General features: G+C 45.2%; 1 protein-coding gene across 7 annotated transcripts; it reads right to left on the bottom strand.

Moving 5' to 3' along the window:
* Positions 1 to 31: 31 nt before the first annotated feature.
* Positions 32 to 14,787, bottom strand: LOC143377405 (sex-lethal homolog). 7 transcript variants are annotated; one of them, XR_013087311.1, is made up of 7 exons: positions 14,289 to 14,784; positions 10,505 to 10,808; positions 10,253 to 10,428; positions 10,070 to 10,183; positions 9,214 to 9,374; positions 2,066 to 2,841; positions 32 to 2,013 (listed from the first exon to the last, which is right to left on the bottom strand). XR_013087311.1 is itself a non-coding variant. In XM_076828622.1 (6 exons), exons 1-6 carry the CDS (start codon positions 14,342 to 14,344, stop codon positions 2,585 to 2,587), a joined length of 1,068 nt encoding a protein of 355 aa, XP_076684737.1. In that variant the 5' UTR covers positions 14,345 to 14,784; the 3' UTR covers positions 32 to 2,584. The 7 variants fall into 7 exon arrangements, 6 of the variants coding, with proteins under 6 accessions (XP_076684737.1, XP_076684738.1, XP_076684739.1 ...); XM_076828622.1 differs by having other exon boundaries at positions 32 to 2,841; XM_076828623.1 differs by lacking the exon at positions 14,289 to 14,784 and adding an exon at positions 12,134 to 12,820 and having other exon boundaries at positions 32 to 2,841.
* Between the last annotated feature and the right edge of the window lie 188 nt (positions 14,788 to 14,975).

Raw genomic sequence — 14,975 nt, 5'->3', positions numbered from 1 at the left:
CTTCTCAGCCCTAGTTTCAACAATCAAAGTCTCCGGTTTGCAGATGTTTATTATTCGTCTTAAATAATTAGATCTTAGAACTAGAATTATCGAGTGACCATACGAATGTTGTTAACGAGAAGAGAAGAAAAAAAAAAAGAGAAAAGTGGTGTAGAAGGAATTAAATACAGCGCAGGGATTCCTCTGTGAACGTCTTACAGTCGTCCCAAGGAAAACGAAAGAAACGAGAACGATGCTTCGCGGATCAATGTGTAACAAGAGCGTCCCGTGATTTTAATCACGAGCCTTTCGTCGACGAAAGGTCGGGCGCAACGTTCGCATTTTCTCTCTCGATTAATTTATAAAACGGCGCGCCTAGTCGGGCCTCGCGATATATAATATTCGTAATAAGGCAATTTCGATCCTTGCTTTTCTTCCTTTCTATTTTTTTCTTTTAAAGTACGATTTAAATACGACCCTCGATTTGTATACACGGAGCTGCGTGTACTCGTGGTATTCGCTTAAAATTTGTCCCCTATAAAAAGTCAGTCTCATTTTCTACGACGTGCCGCGATGACGACGTGCCTCCATTGCGGTTTTATATACAATTCACGACGATGAGGACGACGATGGCGCCTTGGGTAAGAGTGTTTCAGATAAGACGCGTCTTAAGTACACTAAGGTAAACGAGAGCGCTCCAGATTGTATGAAAGTAAGCTCAAATCGTTAGGATACGTTCTTCCTTTTATTTCTGCTATTAATACCTGCAACCATCGGTGTCCATCGACGCACGGAGCAAGGGAAACAGTCTCCTTGTACGCTGACTCCAATAAAACTCTCCCTCGCTCATTCTCTATCTCACACGCAGAAACACACACACATACGCATTCGCTCACAACGTCTTAACGTTAAACATTCGATAAAGTTTCAAGTTAGAACCAGTAAAAAGGAAATGTACAACAACACGTAGAACTCTTAGTTTCTGTCCTCTCAACGCCCCCTCCCCCTCCACGTAAAACGTTCAACACTAAAAAAAAAAAAGAAACGCGAACTTCGAAGCTTCAACACCTATTTCTGTTACATGAGCAACGCTGGTTGAGCACTCGAGCGATCGTGAAGCTAATCGAAGCTTAGAAAATCCTCTGCTGATACTGTCGTCCTTATTCGAATTCATCTTTGTCGCGTAACGCAACGGACGCGGACCAGCCAAGAGTGTTGGACCGCTGTGATTATCAGCAGGCATGGAGGATCGCAATTGAACTGCGAATAAAAAGCTCGTGATGCAGTTAAGCTCTTTCGGAAAGTGGAATCAACTTTGTCGGAAGCTTGAAGCGCGTGGATACTCATTCAAAGATCGCTACAGGTGTTGGCTTAATGCTTGAAACAATTATCCGTGAAAAAATTTATAAATCTTTGCAGAACACTGTTTTAAGATCCGATCCCACACTTTTGGCCGGCAGAGCAGTTTGCGATCTCTTAATTTCAGGCAGGACAAGGAATCGCGTCGCGTATTCGCGTCGACCGACAGAAAAAATAGAATTTCGGTGGAATTCGCTTCAACGATCTCGCAGGTGCAACATAGAGTTTTAATTTAGCACGGTGTAACTTCGTCACCGAGTCCTGACTACATTCGACCTAAAGGCGACTCGATGGCCAAGCGTTTTGTACCTTAAAGATTACTCGACGAGCATTATTTTAATCGGCGGTATTGAACGCCACTAATTTAACGCGCAATGGAACGGAGGTATTAAAGCTAGATAAAGGAGTCGGATTTGTTAACGATAAAAAGCGATGTAAAGGTGCAGTGATGGGCGCAGGACCACGCTTCGACTGACTTCAAGCATCGTTTGGAATCATTGGTCGAACAGTCTCGAAATCTTCAACGGCGCGATTATGTTAAACGTATCTTAGAGTTCTTGAAATCTTAGCGCTTAAGGTGCGGTGAGTACAGTACAGGGAGAAACATAGAAACTTACAGTAGCGATAACTGTAACAAGGACTTGACATTTCTATACTATCGCGTGCTTCAAAAGACTTTCGAGACTACTTTTAAGATACCTAAGGCTCGTCTCGACGAATCGCAAACAGCCTTGCGAGTAACAGCGAAGTACATCGTAACAGAAATTTATTAAAGACTCCAGAGGAACCTAGTATTTCAAGACTCGCGAAACAACTCTTCCAAGCTTCCCCTGCTCGATATCTCCTTTCGACCCGAATAGCAGTGGAAGCTGGCTGCGAAGGGAATCGAGCGCCTACCACTGCACGTACAATACTAGGTGTTGCGAGCTTTGGTACAGGCACGTAGAAACATTAAATACTATGCGCAAAATAATTTACACTTCCGTGAGTCGAGTCTGTTCCCATCGTGTTCGCGAACGATCGTCTCGGACGATACTAGCTGCTCGGTGTGCACCCTGTGTAAGAGCAGTTCTCTGACGTCCTCCGGATCAGCAGCCTGGTCTCCACGACACCAAAGGCTTCGCGATCGCTCGGGGGGGAACACATTCAGCAGTTACGAGCGACAGTCGCCGCTGGTTTGCCTCCGGTGAGACGGAGAAAGGTACGTAGCCGATGCTGTCTTGGTCGCCAGGTGATCAACGCTAGGTCACCAGAAGTGCGACTGCACGTAACCACCACCCATGCCTATGGGATTGAAGCGATGAGGGTGAATTTTCTCCATTCTCATTGCCCCCGGGCCACCGCTGCCTCCGAGAAAGCCACCATGCGGCCCACCGCGCGGTCCGAAGCCACTCGCTCTGCCCAGCATCCCTGGCCCACCTCCGCTGATGCCCATGTTCATGCCCGGTGGACCGCTGATGCCTCTGCCTCTTCCTCCTCCACCCAGGCCTCCGCTCCCAGCACCTGAAAACATTCCTCGAGTCAGTGGGAGTGCCTTCTCTCTACGGCTGAGTATTTTAGAAGACACAAGAGACAAAGAAAGTGGATGGGACGATGGTAGAATAAAGTGGACAGCTGATTGTCTGTTTCTAGTGTTTTAATCAAATTTAACGAGCGACTACAGAATCACGCGGACTCGTGTGACCAGTAGCAACAAGGATAAGAAAGGTATAAGATACTTATGTAGGAGCTTTGAAAGAACGAGTGTCGAAACACGCTGGTTACTCTCTCTCTCTTGAACAGTGTTCTGTCCTGACGATTTCCTACGGCCGACGGCGCGCCGGTATTTCCTTGCTCCGGCCCAGGGATCAAGTAATTCCGTCGAATTTCTTGGCTAACCGAGTCACTATGTGCTGTTCGTTCAACGAGCGGAGGAGCACCTTTAACTCTTTACACGAGAAATCGCAGGTCTGTTACAGATCGCGCGATACAACTTTGCCTCCGTGCGGCGGCAAGTTACATCGCGCGATCTGTGATTTTAAACTTCCCCCGGTCGAGGAAGGCAACGCGGCTCGTTCACAGCTCGGAGCTTCAAGTGCAAAGGGTTAAAAGTTTCACAATGGCAAATATAACCATAGAAACATTTTGGAACTTACAGAGTATTGTCAGCGAGAGTCTCGTGATGAATCATCAGCACAAAAGGAGTACAGACCGCTTAGGCCGTTCGATTCGATGCTTCACACTCGAGTGTTAAACACATTTAAATATAAATACTCATACAACAAGTTACGTTGCTGTTTAGTCTACTATATACCGTGTACATAGTCGTAGTTCTCTAATATCGATGTAACATGTCTGTGTGTAGTAAGTGTGCGTGTGTATCTTTACAAATGCACAGGTGGGCCAGGAAATCGTGGAGCTGCGAGACAGAGTAATCCTCCAAAATCAATTCTCCACCTTTCGCAAAAGCAATGCTTGAAATGCTAGAAAATTTGCTAACTTGCAAGATTCAAAGCCGAAGATTTAAAATCTATGCGATTACTTAGTGGTTCCTCGCGAGAGGAAACGTATTCGAAAAACTTTTATTTCTTCATTGCTTTCTCGGTTGTAGGCACCCACGACTTCCGGTTCACTCTGCGTTTCGCGCCAACGTGAATTTCAAACGCTGTGAATCACGTGACCGGGCCTAGTTCTCTAATTTCAATTCGATTTACAATAAAATGCTGAATCTTTCTTTTCGAAGAGGAAAAGAAAAGTACGATGAATGTATTATTGGGAATGTCGCAGGCATTTTTAACCGAGGCCTGGGTGTCACTCTATTTTCCAAGAGGATTCTCCGGTCTCTCGAATTTCATCGCTCTCGTGTATCAGTCCGTGAAACGATAATGAAACTGCACGACATTATTCCCAGGACATCTGATGCGATTTATCGTTGAATATATTGAACGAGCCACTCTAACTTAGCACCATGAATTTGCATCTTTATTTTCGTTTTCGGTAGAAATCAGGCGAACTTTCTACGTTATTTCGATCCGAGAGAAAACAGCAAGAGAGAGAAGGAGTATGTGAGAGAGCGAGGAAGAGAGAAGCGCCGCAAGTTCGTCGTTTCGTCGATTATTTTTTTCGTTCATTCTCTCTTTGTTAGTTTTTGTTTGTTTTTTTCCTTATATCCATATCACAGCCATCGTTAGCACTACTGGACTTCGGGATTAACCATTTCGCACAATCTTCGATCCGTTAAACCTTACGATTTACTACTTAACGTTAAAATTAGAATTTTCGGCTTATTTACAGTGCGTGTCTCAGCTTCGATGCTTGGAAACTCGCATCGTTCTTTCCCCCAGGAACGGAACCAGAGCTTTTTGCATTCCAAACGATAGTTCACTATTTATTGCGGAGTTAACATGTTACAGAATGATTGTTTTTTTTCTCAGAAGATGCTCAAGCCTTTTCTTATCTTCTAATTTACTTTAGAATCATTTTCGTGGAAGGAACGACGCGGTTTCGCTTCGGAGCATGAATATAATTAATATTCTGAAGGAATACTTGGAAACCTTACTTCGTTAACTCGTCTAACTTAAGTACTAAGTAATAAATTCTGAAGTGTTCGTAATATCCAGACAGACCACCACCTTCCTCTTTTCTCCCCCTTTTATCATCCCTTATCCTACCCGCAGCAATTCAATTTCTGTGCATCGCATTGTACACACACTTTGACCATCAATTTTCTATAGAAATTTCACACAATTGTGTATTATTTTTGTTGCACAGCTCGATCGACGAGCAACAACGGCTCAAATACCGGCGCATTCGCAATATTAAATTCTTAATTCTTTCGGGATTTTCTAAATCTCGAATTTCTCTTCGATCCGGAAATGCACAACCTAATTTTTTCATTTACGGTTGGAAATTACGAAAATGAACACAAACTAACTACTACTAATCTCTCTGACTACAATTAATATTAGGATTGACGAAGAATAATAAAAAACCTCAGAAAAATATTTTCCCACCATGAGGGATTCGAACCTTGGCCAACTGAGTGGTAGGCAACGGCTTTGCCCACTTCGCCACGGAGCATTCGTCAATCCTCCCTTCTATTTCTGAAGTTAACTACTGTGCGCATTAGTATTATCAATCAAAGACCACAGAAACGAAAGAAAACACACTGACAACAATGAATAAGTTGTACATCCCCGTTCCGAATCGTGTCAAGCACCGGAACCCATATTCATTAAATACGCTATGAACGAGGTGGATCGTACCTCCTACTAGGATTCATCGCGACGTCAAAAATGGACACGTCGAAAGCGTTCTTATCATAACTGCTTCAACTACGATAAGGTGGTGCCGCGCAATAGCCGCGAAAAATCGATCAAAAAAAGGAACGATTGTCAGGGTCGTAGGAGATACGTCTCCCTCTGCATCTACCTAACTTCGAGATCCACCCTCCTCTGGAAACGTTTCGATCGACTGACGCGTTAGGATTAAGAGGACGAGAGTTAGCAACGGCGAAGATCGCGATCGCGACTTTTCCTCCCGCCTAATTCTCGTTCCCTCGACAGCGGTTTTCAGGCCTTGCTTCCCGAGCCATCCTAAAGACAACGAGCTTGAGAAACGTTCCTCGTACCCGAAAACACCGTCCCGAGGGATGAAATAGTCTGTAAATACTTTCGCTATCTACGTAGCCCGTCCGAATTCGCCAGGTGGACGCAACGAACAGACTAATAATCGTAAAAATTGTGCAACGTTCGCGGGAGAGTACTATCTACTTAAAATCGTCGTAAAATTGTGAAATCTTACTTGTTCTATCTAATTAACACCCAGATTCCTCTCGTCGTCGCTTCGAGCACGAAACATTTTCGTACGCGGCGGTTTAACGCGCTGCCTCGTTTTTCCTATAGCGAAATTGAGCTTCTCGGTCACCGGGGACCGGACTTTTCGGCCAGGCGTGTTAAACTACGCGTAACGAGCTGTATCGACTGCCCCTCTCAGAGATCCTCTTCGTCGGGACGCGGTTTTAAGAACGAAGGTTCCTTGAGAGGTTACAATTCTACGGCGTGCTTACCGTCGTTGAGCAAATTGTATGGTTTGTTTTCAGATTACAGTAGTTCTCTTTCTTTTCGTCGACCGCGAAACGAATTTAACCGTCGGTTCTCAGATGCGGGAAACGAAGTTCAAGCATCAGGAACCGTGCCCCTTATCGTGTAATATATCAGACGCCTCGCACTTCCGGTGGAGGCGGACTGATAGAAAAAAAAAAACAACAAAAGCGAGAAACTGAAAGTTTAAGTCATAGAAAATCGAGAGTCTCTACGATACTGTGGAAATGAAATTCGCCTCCTTATAGCTAAGAACCTTTTCTCTCGTCATTTCGAGTTACAATGGCGATGCGCTTGGTACACGAGCACCTGATAGTGTCAACGTAGTACCATCGAATGAGTGGGAAAAATTTGTGATCATAACTGCAAGGGTAACTATACGACAACCGAACAGCGATAATGCTTTCTTCTTTAGTAAAGGTAATGCGCGTAACGCTGGTATTTATTCCTGGTTGGATACAGACGTTCTCCTTCGTGGATTGGCGAGCATAGAAATGAAAATGGCATGTTAAAGAATTATTCGAGACACTTAGAGTACGCACGTACAGTACTGGACAAATGTATCGCGACGAATGACTTTGCTGGTATTCGAGTTGATCAGGTGTTCTTTAAGTCGGCAAATAAACAGGATCGAACGATACGTAGCGAGTTGATTCTACAAGCCTGACAATCGCTATCCACTATATTCCTTCTATTCGATACGTCCCTAGAGATCATTGGCAAATAAGCTTGTCTACCTGCGCATCGACCTTAAGAGAAATTCCGTTAAGCAGAACCACAGCTCCGAACACATTTGTCCTGGATTGTACGTGATAATCGCTTGATACTGGACACAGCCATGCACTGAATAAGTCTTCTGTTAAAGCCACACGTTTTGCAAATGCAATCTCTCCAGATCTAACCATGGATTAGCAGCGACGCTCGCTAAAGAGAGTAATTACTCGCAGGCATACATCAAAGTGTGTGTCGGGCGAGCTGTGGACTTCATATACTGTTCGAAATAATTGAAAGTTTGTAATTCGGTGTCTTTTCCTTGAATTCGGCGATACTAACTAATAATTTTGAACAGTATATAAATTGTTCGCCAAACATTGTGTTACAGAAAATCCTACTAAGAACACACAGAGAGAAAGTCTTTCTAATTGGATAAGAAAAAAAAGAACCTTTAACCCTAAGAGTCTATAATTAGGAAATAAAAGTAATTCGCACGCACGTTTGTTGGAGGATGATGAAAGGGGGAGTAACAAATTTCTTCTTGAACAGAAAATATATTTCCAATGTCTCAAATGATACGTAACAAAACATATATATAGTACGGAATGCAATGTCTTACCAAAAAAAGTACAAATAGCTTGAAGACGCAAGAGTATACATAATCGCTATCACAAAAATAGAACTAGGACGATGCTCCACAGCATAGCTTGAACAAATTTGAGAAACGATTAGGCAAAAATCAATATAGTAACAGCAGCGGCAACTAGAAAAAACAGAGTTGCAACGTCGTCGACCCAGGCAAATGTCCAAAAACAGAAACTTTCTAAATTAGCCTTGTGCGCAGAAATACAACTCGGCAAGTGTTTCTCTTTTCTTTAACCACAAGCTGCCACTGACTAGCACAGAATAATAACATTCCTTTTTGTTCCTCGTTCGTGTCACCAAAAAGAACTCATCGCACACAGAAACGTTCCTATCACAGCAGCACTACGTTTGTTATCTTTTTCTCCTGTCCATCCGCAAGGAAACCCTTTTTCAACTCGACCACTGCCAAAGTCTTCTCTCTCTCGTGTGTGAAAATCTCATGCGCACAATTTTTTCGAAACTCTTTTTAACGGAACCGGAGACAACAGAGAAACAGAACACAGGCGCGAAAAGAAACGTGTGTCTCCATAACATTCGGCAGAAAATTGCTGCATAACGTTGCGCGCATTAGAACGCAAACAGCTTTTTCAATCTTCGCTGTACTTTGATTTAGATGCAGCCATATCTGGCAAACAATTCAAATGTTAGACATGTGTTTCAACCCTTCGACGCGCTGCCAATGATGCGAAGGATCTTTCAGGGCGCTCGAATCTTTCCCGGATTATTAAATCCAGACGGGACGGACTGGCGCGCTCTGGATGCGATACTCGCGGGAAAGAATTCAACCTGAACGGTCATCCGTATCCTCAACAGCACGCACCGAAAGATACAAAATTTTGTACACCTTGCAACTATGTTACACAAGACTCGTGAAAATCACCACGACCTGCTTTCCACTTACGCGGGTATCGTCGCGAGGAAAAGAAAAGAGAACGAAGAGAGCTAGCACGACACGATCTCAAAATGAAAAGCTGAAGAAGAGAGGGAGAGATAGAGAGAGAGAGAGAGAAAGAGAAATGAAAAGAGGATGCGCTATTAGAATGATACGTCTTTCGAGTATTCGGTGCTTCTACGATTCCAACAATGGCAATGAAACGCAATGGTTTACTGCGATTTTAATACGAAAGATTCAATAGTAAAGCCAAAATGCAAGTCTGCCAGTAAAAATGTAACCCCGTTCCAATTGCCATACGTTTCCACACTACGCAGAGCATCAAGCGCACAGTGTAACGTCGACTATTACCAAGCTAAAAGTACTTTCGCCGCTTCGCAGAGTTTTCACGACAATCGAGTCTTCTACCAGGGACACCTCGACACTTGAACATTCGGAGGCGATCAACGTTTCACTGTGCTTTAGGGTAACCAATTTCTACTGGCAGATCGAGGAAAGAAAGAAGTACGGGCAAGACTAGTAGTAGCAGTCGAAGCTACTTACCTCGACTTTGGTTGTAGCCCGCTTGCCATCCCGCGTAGTACGCCGCCTTCTGCTTGCCGTGCTCCTCCGCGATTTTTACGCTAAGTGGCTCGGACCCGCCTTCCGGTATCGTGCCGTGTAATCGCGCGATCGCTTCCTGCGCCTCTTCCCGTTTGTCAAATCTGTGCAGAAGAATGGGCAGTCTGTGACGAAAGCGTGAATACCTTAAGGAATATCTCTGGCAGAGGAGGCCGCGATTCTCTGCCAGGGTAACTAGATCCAATAGGAGATTTATCAGGGGCGATCTAGAGCGTGATATATCGGAGCGCGGCTCGTTACGGGGCCCTTAAAATCTGCCAGAATTAAGAGAAATTGTCAAACCAGCTTGGATTCTATTTCCAGCCGGTTGACACAGTTCTCGATACTATTTCCTACAACAAACACCACTGACGCACCACAATTCGCGTTTTAAGCGGGACAAGTAGGTCGTCGTGGCTGGTGGAAGTGGGGTAATTCGAAATTGTGCAAGTGAAACGCGGCAGAAATAATTTGGCAGCAAAGATCTCGGGGAAAATGAATACACGTGGGACATAAGCGTTGCGTAATGACAGGGCAGTTTTCTCCTGCCACGAACAGCTGTTCCGTGAACTTCAACCGTGCTCCAAATTCAGAGGAGCGAGATACATCCATCCGACAATGGACAGTTACGATCTAAACGTGCTGCACTATTTTAGAGAAATGCTTCCCTCGATCTTCGCTGCCAATTTGTCATGTTACGTTACTAATTATGATAACAATGGCATTACGCCAATAAAATGAACTTTGTCGAAGGTGGGAAGGCTGGAGAAGCTCACGACGTTAGAAAATGGTGCCGTACCTGACGAACGCCACACCCCTTGGTAATCCAGTGAGTTTATCTTTCAGAATGTTCTTCTGCACGATGTTTCCATATTTGCTAAATATATCGTCGATTTGACTCTCGGTTATATTTCTGAAACAACAGAACATCTCCGATGTTAAACTTGCAACTGATAGCTAGCAGTATTTCGAAGGAACATACCTCGGTAGATTCGTAACGTAGAGATTGGTTTCCTTGATCTCCTCCCCAGATGGTCGCGCGAAAGACACTTTTAGCCTCTTGTTCTGGACCTGTAGTCCGTTTAAGGTATTTATGGCTGTGGCTGCGTCTTCTGCTTTCGCGTAGTTAACGAATCCAAAGCCGTAACTGTACCCAGTCTGCGGGAGGGAGGGAATACAGACACTCGTGTTGGCAACTACAAAGCGCGCTACGTGATATCTAACGGTAACTCACTTTGTAATCCTTCATAACGCGACAAGATTCCACAGGCCCGATTGTCACGAACAGGCTATACAGATCCTTCTCGGTCATGCTCTGTGGAAGATAATTGATGATTAAGTTCGTCCTTGGTTCTTCGTTGCCTTTAGTCTGCTGCTGTTGTTGCTGTTGCTGCGATTGTGGTTGCTGCGTATGGGGCTGCTGCTCTCGTTGATCCGTCATTTTGGGCAGCTGCGCAGAACTCTGCTTCGCTGTCTGGCTTCCAACCTGATTCTCCCGCCGATCGACGTCTAATGGCTGTGATTGCTGCGTACTCCAACTGGTATATCCCAGCGAAACCATGGATGGGGTCAGCAAATACAAAAAATATAAACAAAATCATTACTACGTCTTCCCCGTGGGACACCATGATCGTTGCTCGGTCGGCGCTTTTCGAATGCCTTTGCTTTCTTAAGCAATTTAAAATAAATAGAAAATAAATCTGCATATATACATATATATATGTATATGATGCCAGACCTGCGTGTCAGAAACAAACAAAGAAAGGCAAGTAAGGACAAAACAGAACCAGCGAGTAGCGATGAATGAAACGAACTAAATCAAAATGGCACGGCGCACAATCCTCGTGAAAAAGTGTAATACACGAAGCGCTCGAGGCTTTTCTCTACGTAAACAATATCCTGTTAGAAGTGCCTCTATATTTCCCTGATAGCTCGATAGTATCGCTGCGCTTTTACACTCTGGAGAGGCATTCACGCTTTCCTAAAAGGATACAGCTTACGCATAGAAGCCTCGGGCGTAAGACGCAGCACTCTGATCTGAGTGGTCGCACAGCAGAACCGAGCTACTCAAAACCCTCAATTTATGAATGAACATCTACGAAAGGAGACACCCATAAATATACAAGAATCTACTTTCAACTCTGCCGCTGTCTGTGTACAGATTCAGTTCTTAACAGGGCCAAGTATTCGCACACCAAATACCTGCATCATAACCTTCTCATGTGCACCATCTATCACGCAACAAACCCATAGAACTTACTCCAATCGTACCTACGAAGCGATCGGGAAGAAAAATCCTCGAACCGAGCAATGTCCCCGCAAACTCGACTTTTTCCGTAAACTTCACTGCAAGTTCCAGTCGCGAGTGAAAGACAGAGAGAGAGAGAGAGATAGATAGAGATAGAGAGAGGGAGAGATAGATACAGAGAAAGACAGAGAAAGTGAGAAAAAAAAAGAGGGGAGCACGCTTGGTTGACGAGGATTTCCACGTACTGGGGCGATCGTTTGTTTATTGTTTACGAACCGTGGCGATTTTTATCAGCTACGCGAAAACTCCTGGCTCCCAGCCTATCGGCCGCCGATGAATCCCTTCAACGTTCCTCGCTTCGATCGAGGCGATTACCGCGTACCGAAAAGGAAAAACTAAAGGGGAAAAGGAAAAAAAATGAAAGGGGGGAAAAAAAAGAAGCTCCAGTTTCCCGAAGTCGGGAGCGAGGGTAAGCCTGGTGGCCTTATTTCGAGGAGGCCCCGGGGGAGAAGCGAGTGGCCCGGCGCGGATTCGTGAATCGACCAAGCTGTCAGAATACGGAGGGAACGAGAGGGAAAGAGGGCACGGGGACGAGCGAGACAGAGCGATACGTACCGAGGCAGGAGGGAAGGTGGTCGAAGAAAAACCGCCGTGGCACAGTGGGAGAAGAATCGGCGAAAAGAGCTGCACGCCACTCTCAGTTGCTCTCGTGTGTCACGCGCGTATATGCGACTCTCGGGTGTACGCCAGGAATTATGTAAGCCCAGTTACACCATCGCGGGTAGCACGCGTTCTTGTTATCGAGTCGACGGTGATGCCTCTCTCTCTCCTGCTGCGCTTGGCTCACGGGCTCCCCCGTAGGGAGGTCCGACGCACCGAGGGAACGAAAGTGGCGAGGCGAGCGGAGCAACCGCGGAGGGGAGGCAGGCCAGACGCGACGCGAGCGGAACGACGTACGCAAACGTACTGAGCCCCAGCCCTGACCTGCCTCGTACGGCACCCTCTCAAGGCACACCGCTCCCCCCCTCGCCGACAAACGATCGCCGCGCACCGCGGAAATATGTAACAGGCTTGCGCACGGGGCGGGACTCCCGCCTAAATTTCTCGCGCATGTTTGTATACGGTTCCGGGGACTATGCCAATCCCCCACTAGTTTAGCACCATTTAGCACTCCGTGCCCCAGAATTACCGTTTTTAAAACTACCACGTTCCTAGGGTCGCTTCTGACCCAATTCTCTTCTCCCATTGAGTTAAGGGCTGCTTTAATTCTTAGGGAAGTGTAGGAAGTTGCTGCCGATACGTGTATTTCTTTTTAGATTCGGGTGTTTATGGAAACTGAGGGCACGCCATGATCGATCGAGATGAGGGAGTGTATGGGGTACTGATCTGCGAATGTGAAGGTCGTGCATTCACATATCCTCGAGTTAATTAAATTTTGCAGGTATCTCGCAGTTAACTATTTTTTAGATGTGTCACTCTTCTAGTAAACTGGCAATTTATTTTTGCTGTGAATAACATATGTTTATTTTCACCTTTCCTATTTCCGCATGCGGCTTCTATATTAGAATCTAATCTTCTATCAATAAATAATAAATAAATAATCGTTTCTTCCCCCATCTGCCTTTCTACCGAACATTCCCTACAATAATAAGAAAGTGAATCTTAAATAAAAATTTCAAAAAAGAATTCCACCCAACAGAGATTTGAACCCTGGGCCCACAGGTTTGTAATCCAGTACGCTACCCACTTAGCCAATACATATTACGATTTAAACTTCCTTATATCTGGTGAAACCCACGTTATCAGTCTACCAGAATTTTACCGCTAAAATAAATTTCTATAAATTTATGAAATCCCTCCACTTTCTCTTCCATACAATTCTAAATACAATAATTCAAACATCTCCACGTTCACACATTTTTTACCCAGATTCGCCAAGAAAAGTTTGGTGGAGACCCCACAGCTGATTAAAAGAGTGATAATGAAGCATACCTTGGCAATGCCTCCCAATAGGGAACTACGAACATCGTTAAACAAACACGCCGCGGGACCTCAGCCAGTTTTCGTTTGACGCGCGTATCCCATTGAGAAAACCTTCACCGGGTGAATTTTTCCACAAAACGGAAAGCAGGGTTGCCCGTCCGTTTCCTGTCTGTGGCGCGCGCTAGTCATTTCACGCGCTCTATTTTGTTTCGCGGATCGAGGTTGCTCTATCGGTCGTTGAAATTCCCGCGAACCACACTCTCGATTACCCGAACGAGAAGTCACAGCGAAAATATCGAATGAATGCCTGGCACGTGACTCATCAATCATAACGCAACTGCATTCAAAGCACATTCAAAAACAACCATGCCATCTTCGATAAAAGAATCATAAAGAAATCAGAGACACACTTCCTGGTTCAGAAATTCGATTTCTTTGGAAACTGCAAGCTCGCAAGCACTGCATTGCGCTATTGCGCACTGCTCCCGCTGGTATGCAGCCAGTTACAGCCAGTTACTTGCTCAGTCCCGTCGTGCTAATTAACTTTAGTGCACTGGCAGGAAAAACTATGCCACAAACCGAGCTACACGACTAATAAATAAACTCTCAGAATCCCCGAAAAGCTTTGCGAGATCGCGTAAACAAAAGACTGTCACGTGTCGAGCGAACGGGTTTCTAACCTCGATTTAAGTTCGCGTTCACACGAAAGGACGAGCTGTTAGAAAATCGTATTTTCTTTGCCTGCTGCGTAGCGTAGAATGTAATCGTATTTAAACGAGGAACTTACCCTGGTGGAGGGTTCAGGTTGTTTTGAGTAGCTTCCTTTCGCTCGCCAGGGTCCATGCCGCTCGCCCGTGCAACATATCAACCGATTGCTTGGCGCATCTTCTATCGCGACGGGCGATTTCTCATTTTTCGCGTGTCAGCCGTGTCGCATCCGAGACGACACATTTCGGCCGCGGTGGCACATTTTCTCACGACTTTTCCATTCACTGCTGCGCTGTCGGCGCATGCACGTGCGCAGTAGCGAGAGCGAGCTGTAGGATACTTGTGATCGTTTAGTAATTAAAGGGACGGTGATGAATGAAACTATGATGCTTTGACAGGTTACGCTGAGAATTCATCGCACCCTGATCCCTTTGATACATTAATCGAACTTACTGATGTTTCGCAACGTACGAACGAGCGAAGGCCGAGTGATAGACACGCTTCGGCCTTCTGCAGATAATGAGCGTATTTTATAGAAATAAATAGATCAGCAGCCGATTACGCGACTGTACGTTCGGTTGTAATGGTTACGTGAACGTTTCGAATATTCGAATTAACTGGAAGCGCTCGCGAAGGTTATGTTACCTTGGGAATGTGGCGCCATTTCGATAGATATTCAAATAGGATTACAGCTACAAATTGGGATCAGAGTCGGGCAGATTTGATTTGAAGCTCGTAAATTTGTTGATGGATAATAAACTGTTAG

Source organism: Andrena cerasifolii, chromosome 15 (assembly GCF_050908995.1).
Source record: "Andrena cerasifolii isolate SP2316 chromosome 15, iyAndCera1_principal, whole genome shotgun sequence".
NCBI classification, from domain to species: domain Eukaryota; kingdom Metazoa; phylum Arthropoda; class Insecta; order Hymenoptera; family Andrenidae; genus Andrena; species Andrena cerasifolii.
The sequence above is the reverse complement of the archived record's forward strand: the minus strand, read 5'-3'. Positions and strand labels throughout refer to the sequence as shown.

Excerpts from the sequence above, each read along its gene's own strand:
- LOC143377405 (XM_076828622.1), bottom strand. The coding sequence starts at position 14,344 with ATGGACCCTGGCGAGCGAAAGGAAGCTACTCAAAACAACCTGAACCCT. Across the intron at positions 9,375-10,069 it reads AGGGGTGTGGCGTTCGTCAG|ATTTGACAAACGGGAAGAGG; the intron begins GTACGGCACCAT and ends TCTTCTGCACAG. Across the intron at positions 2,842-9,213 it reads GGGCTACAACCAAAGTCGAG|GTGCTGGGAGCGGAGGCCTG; the intron begins GTAAGTAGCTTC and ends GAATGTTTTCAG.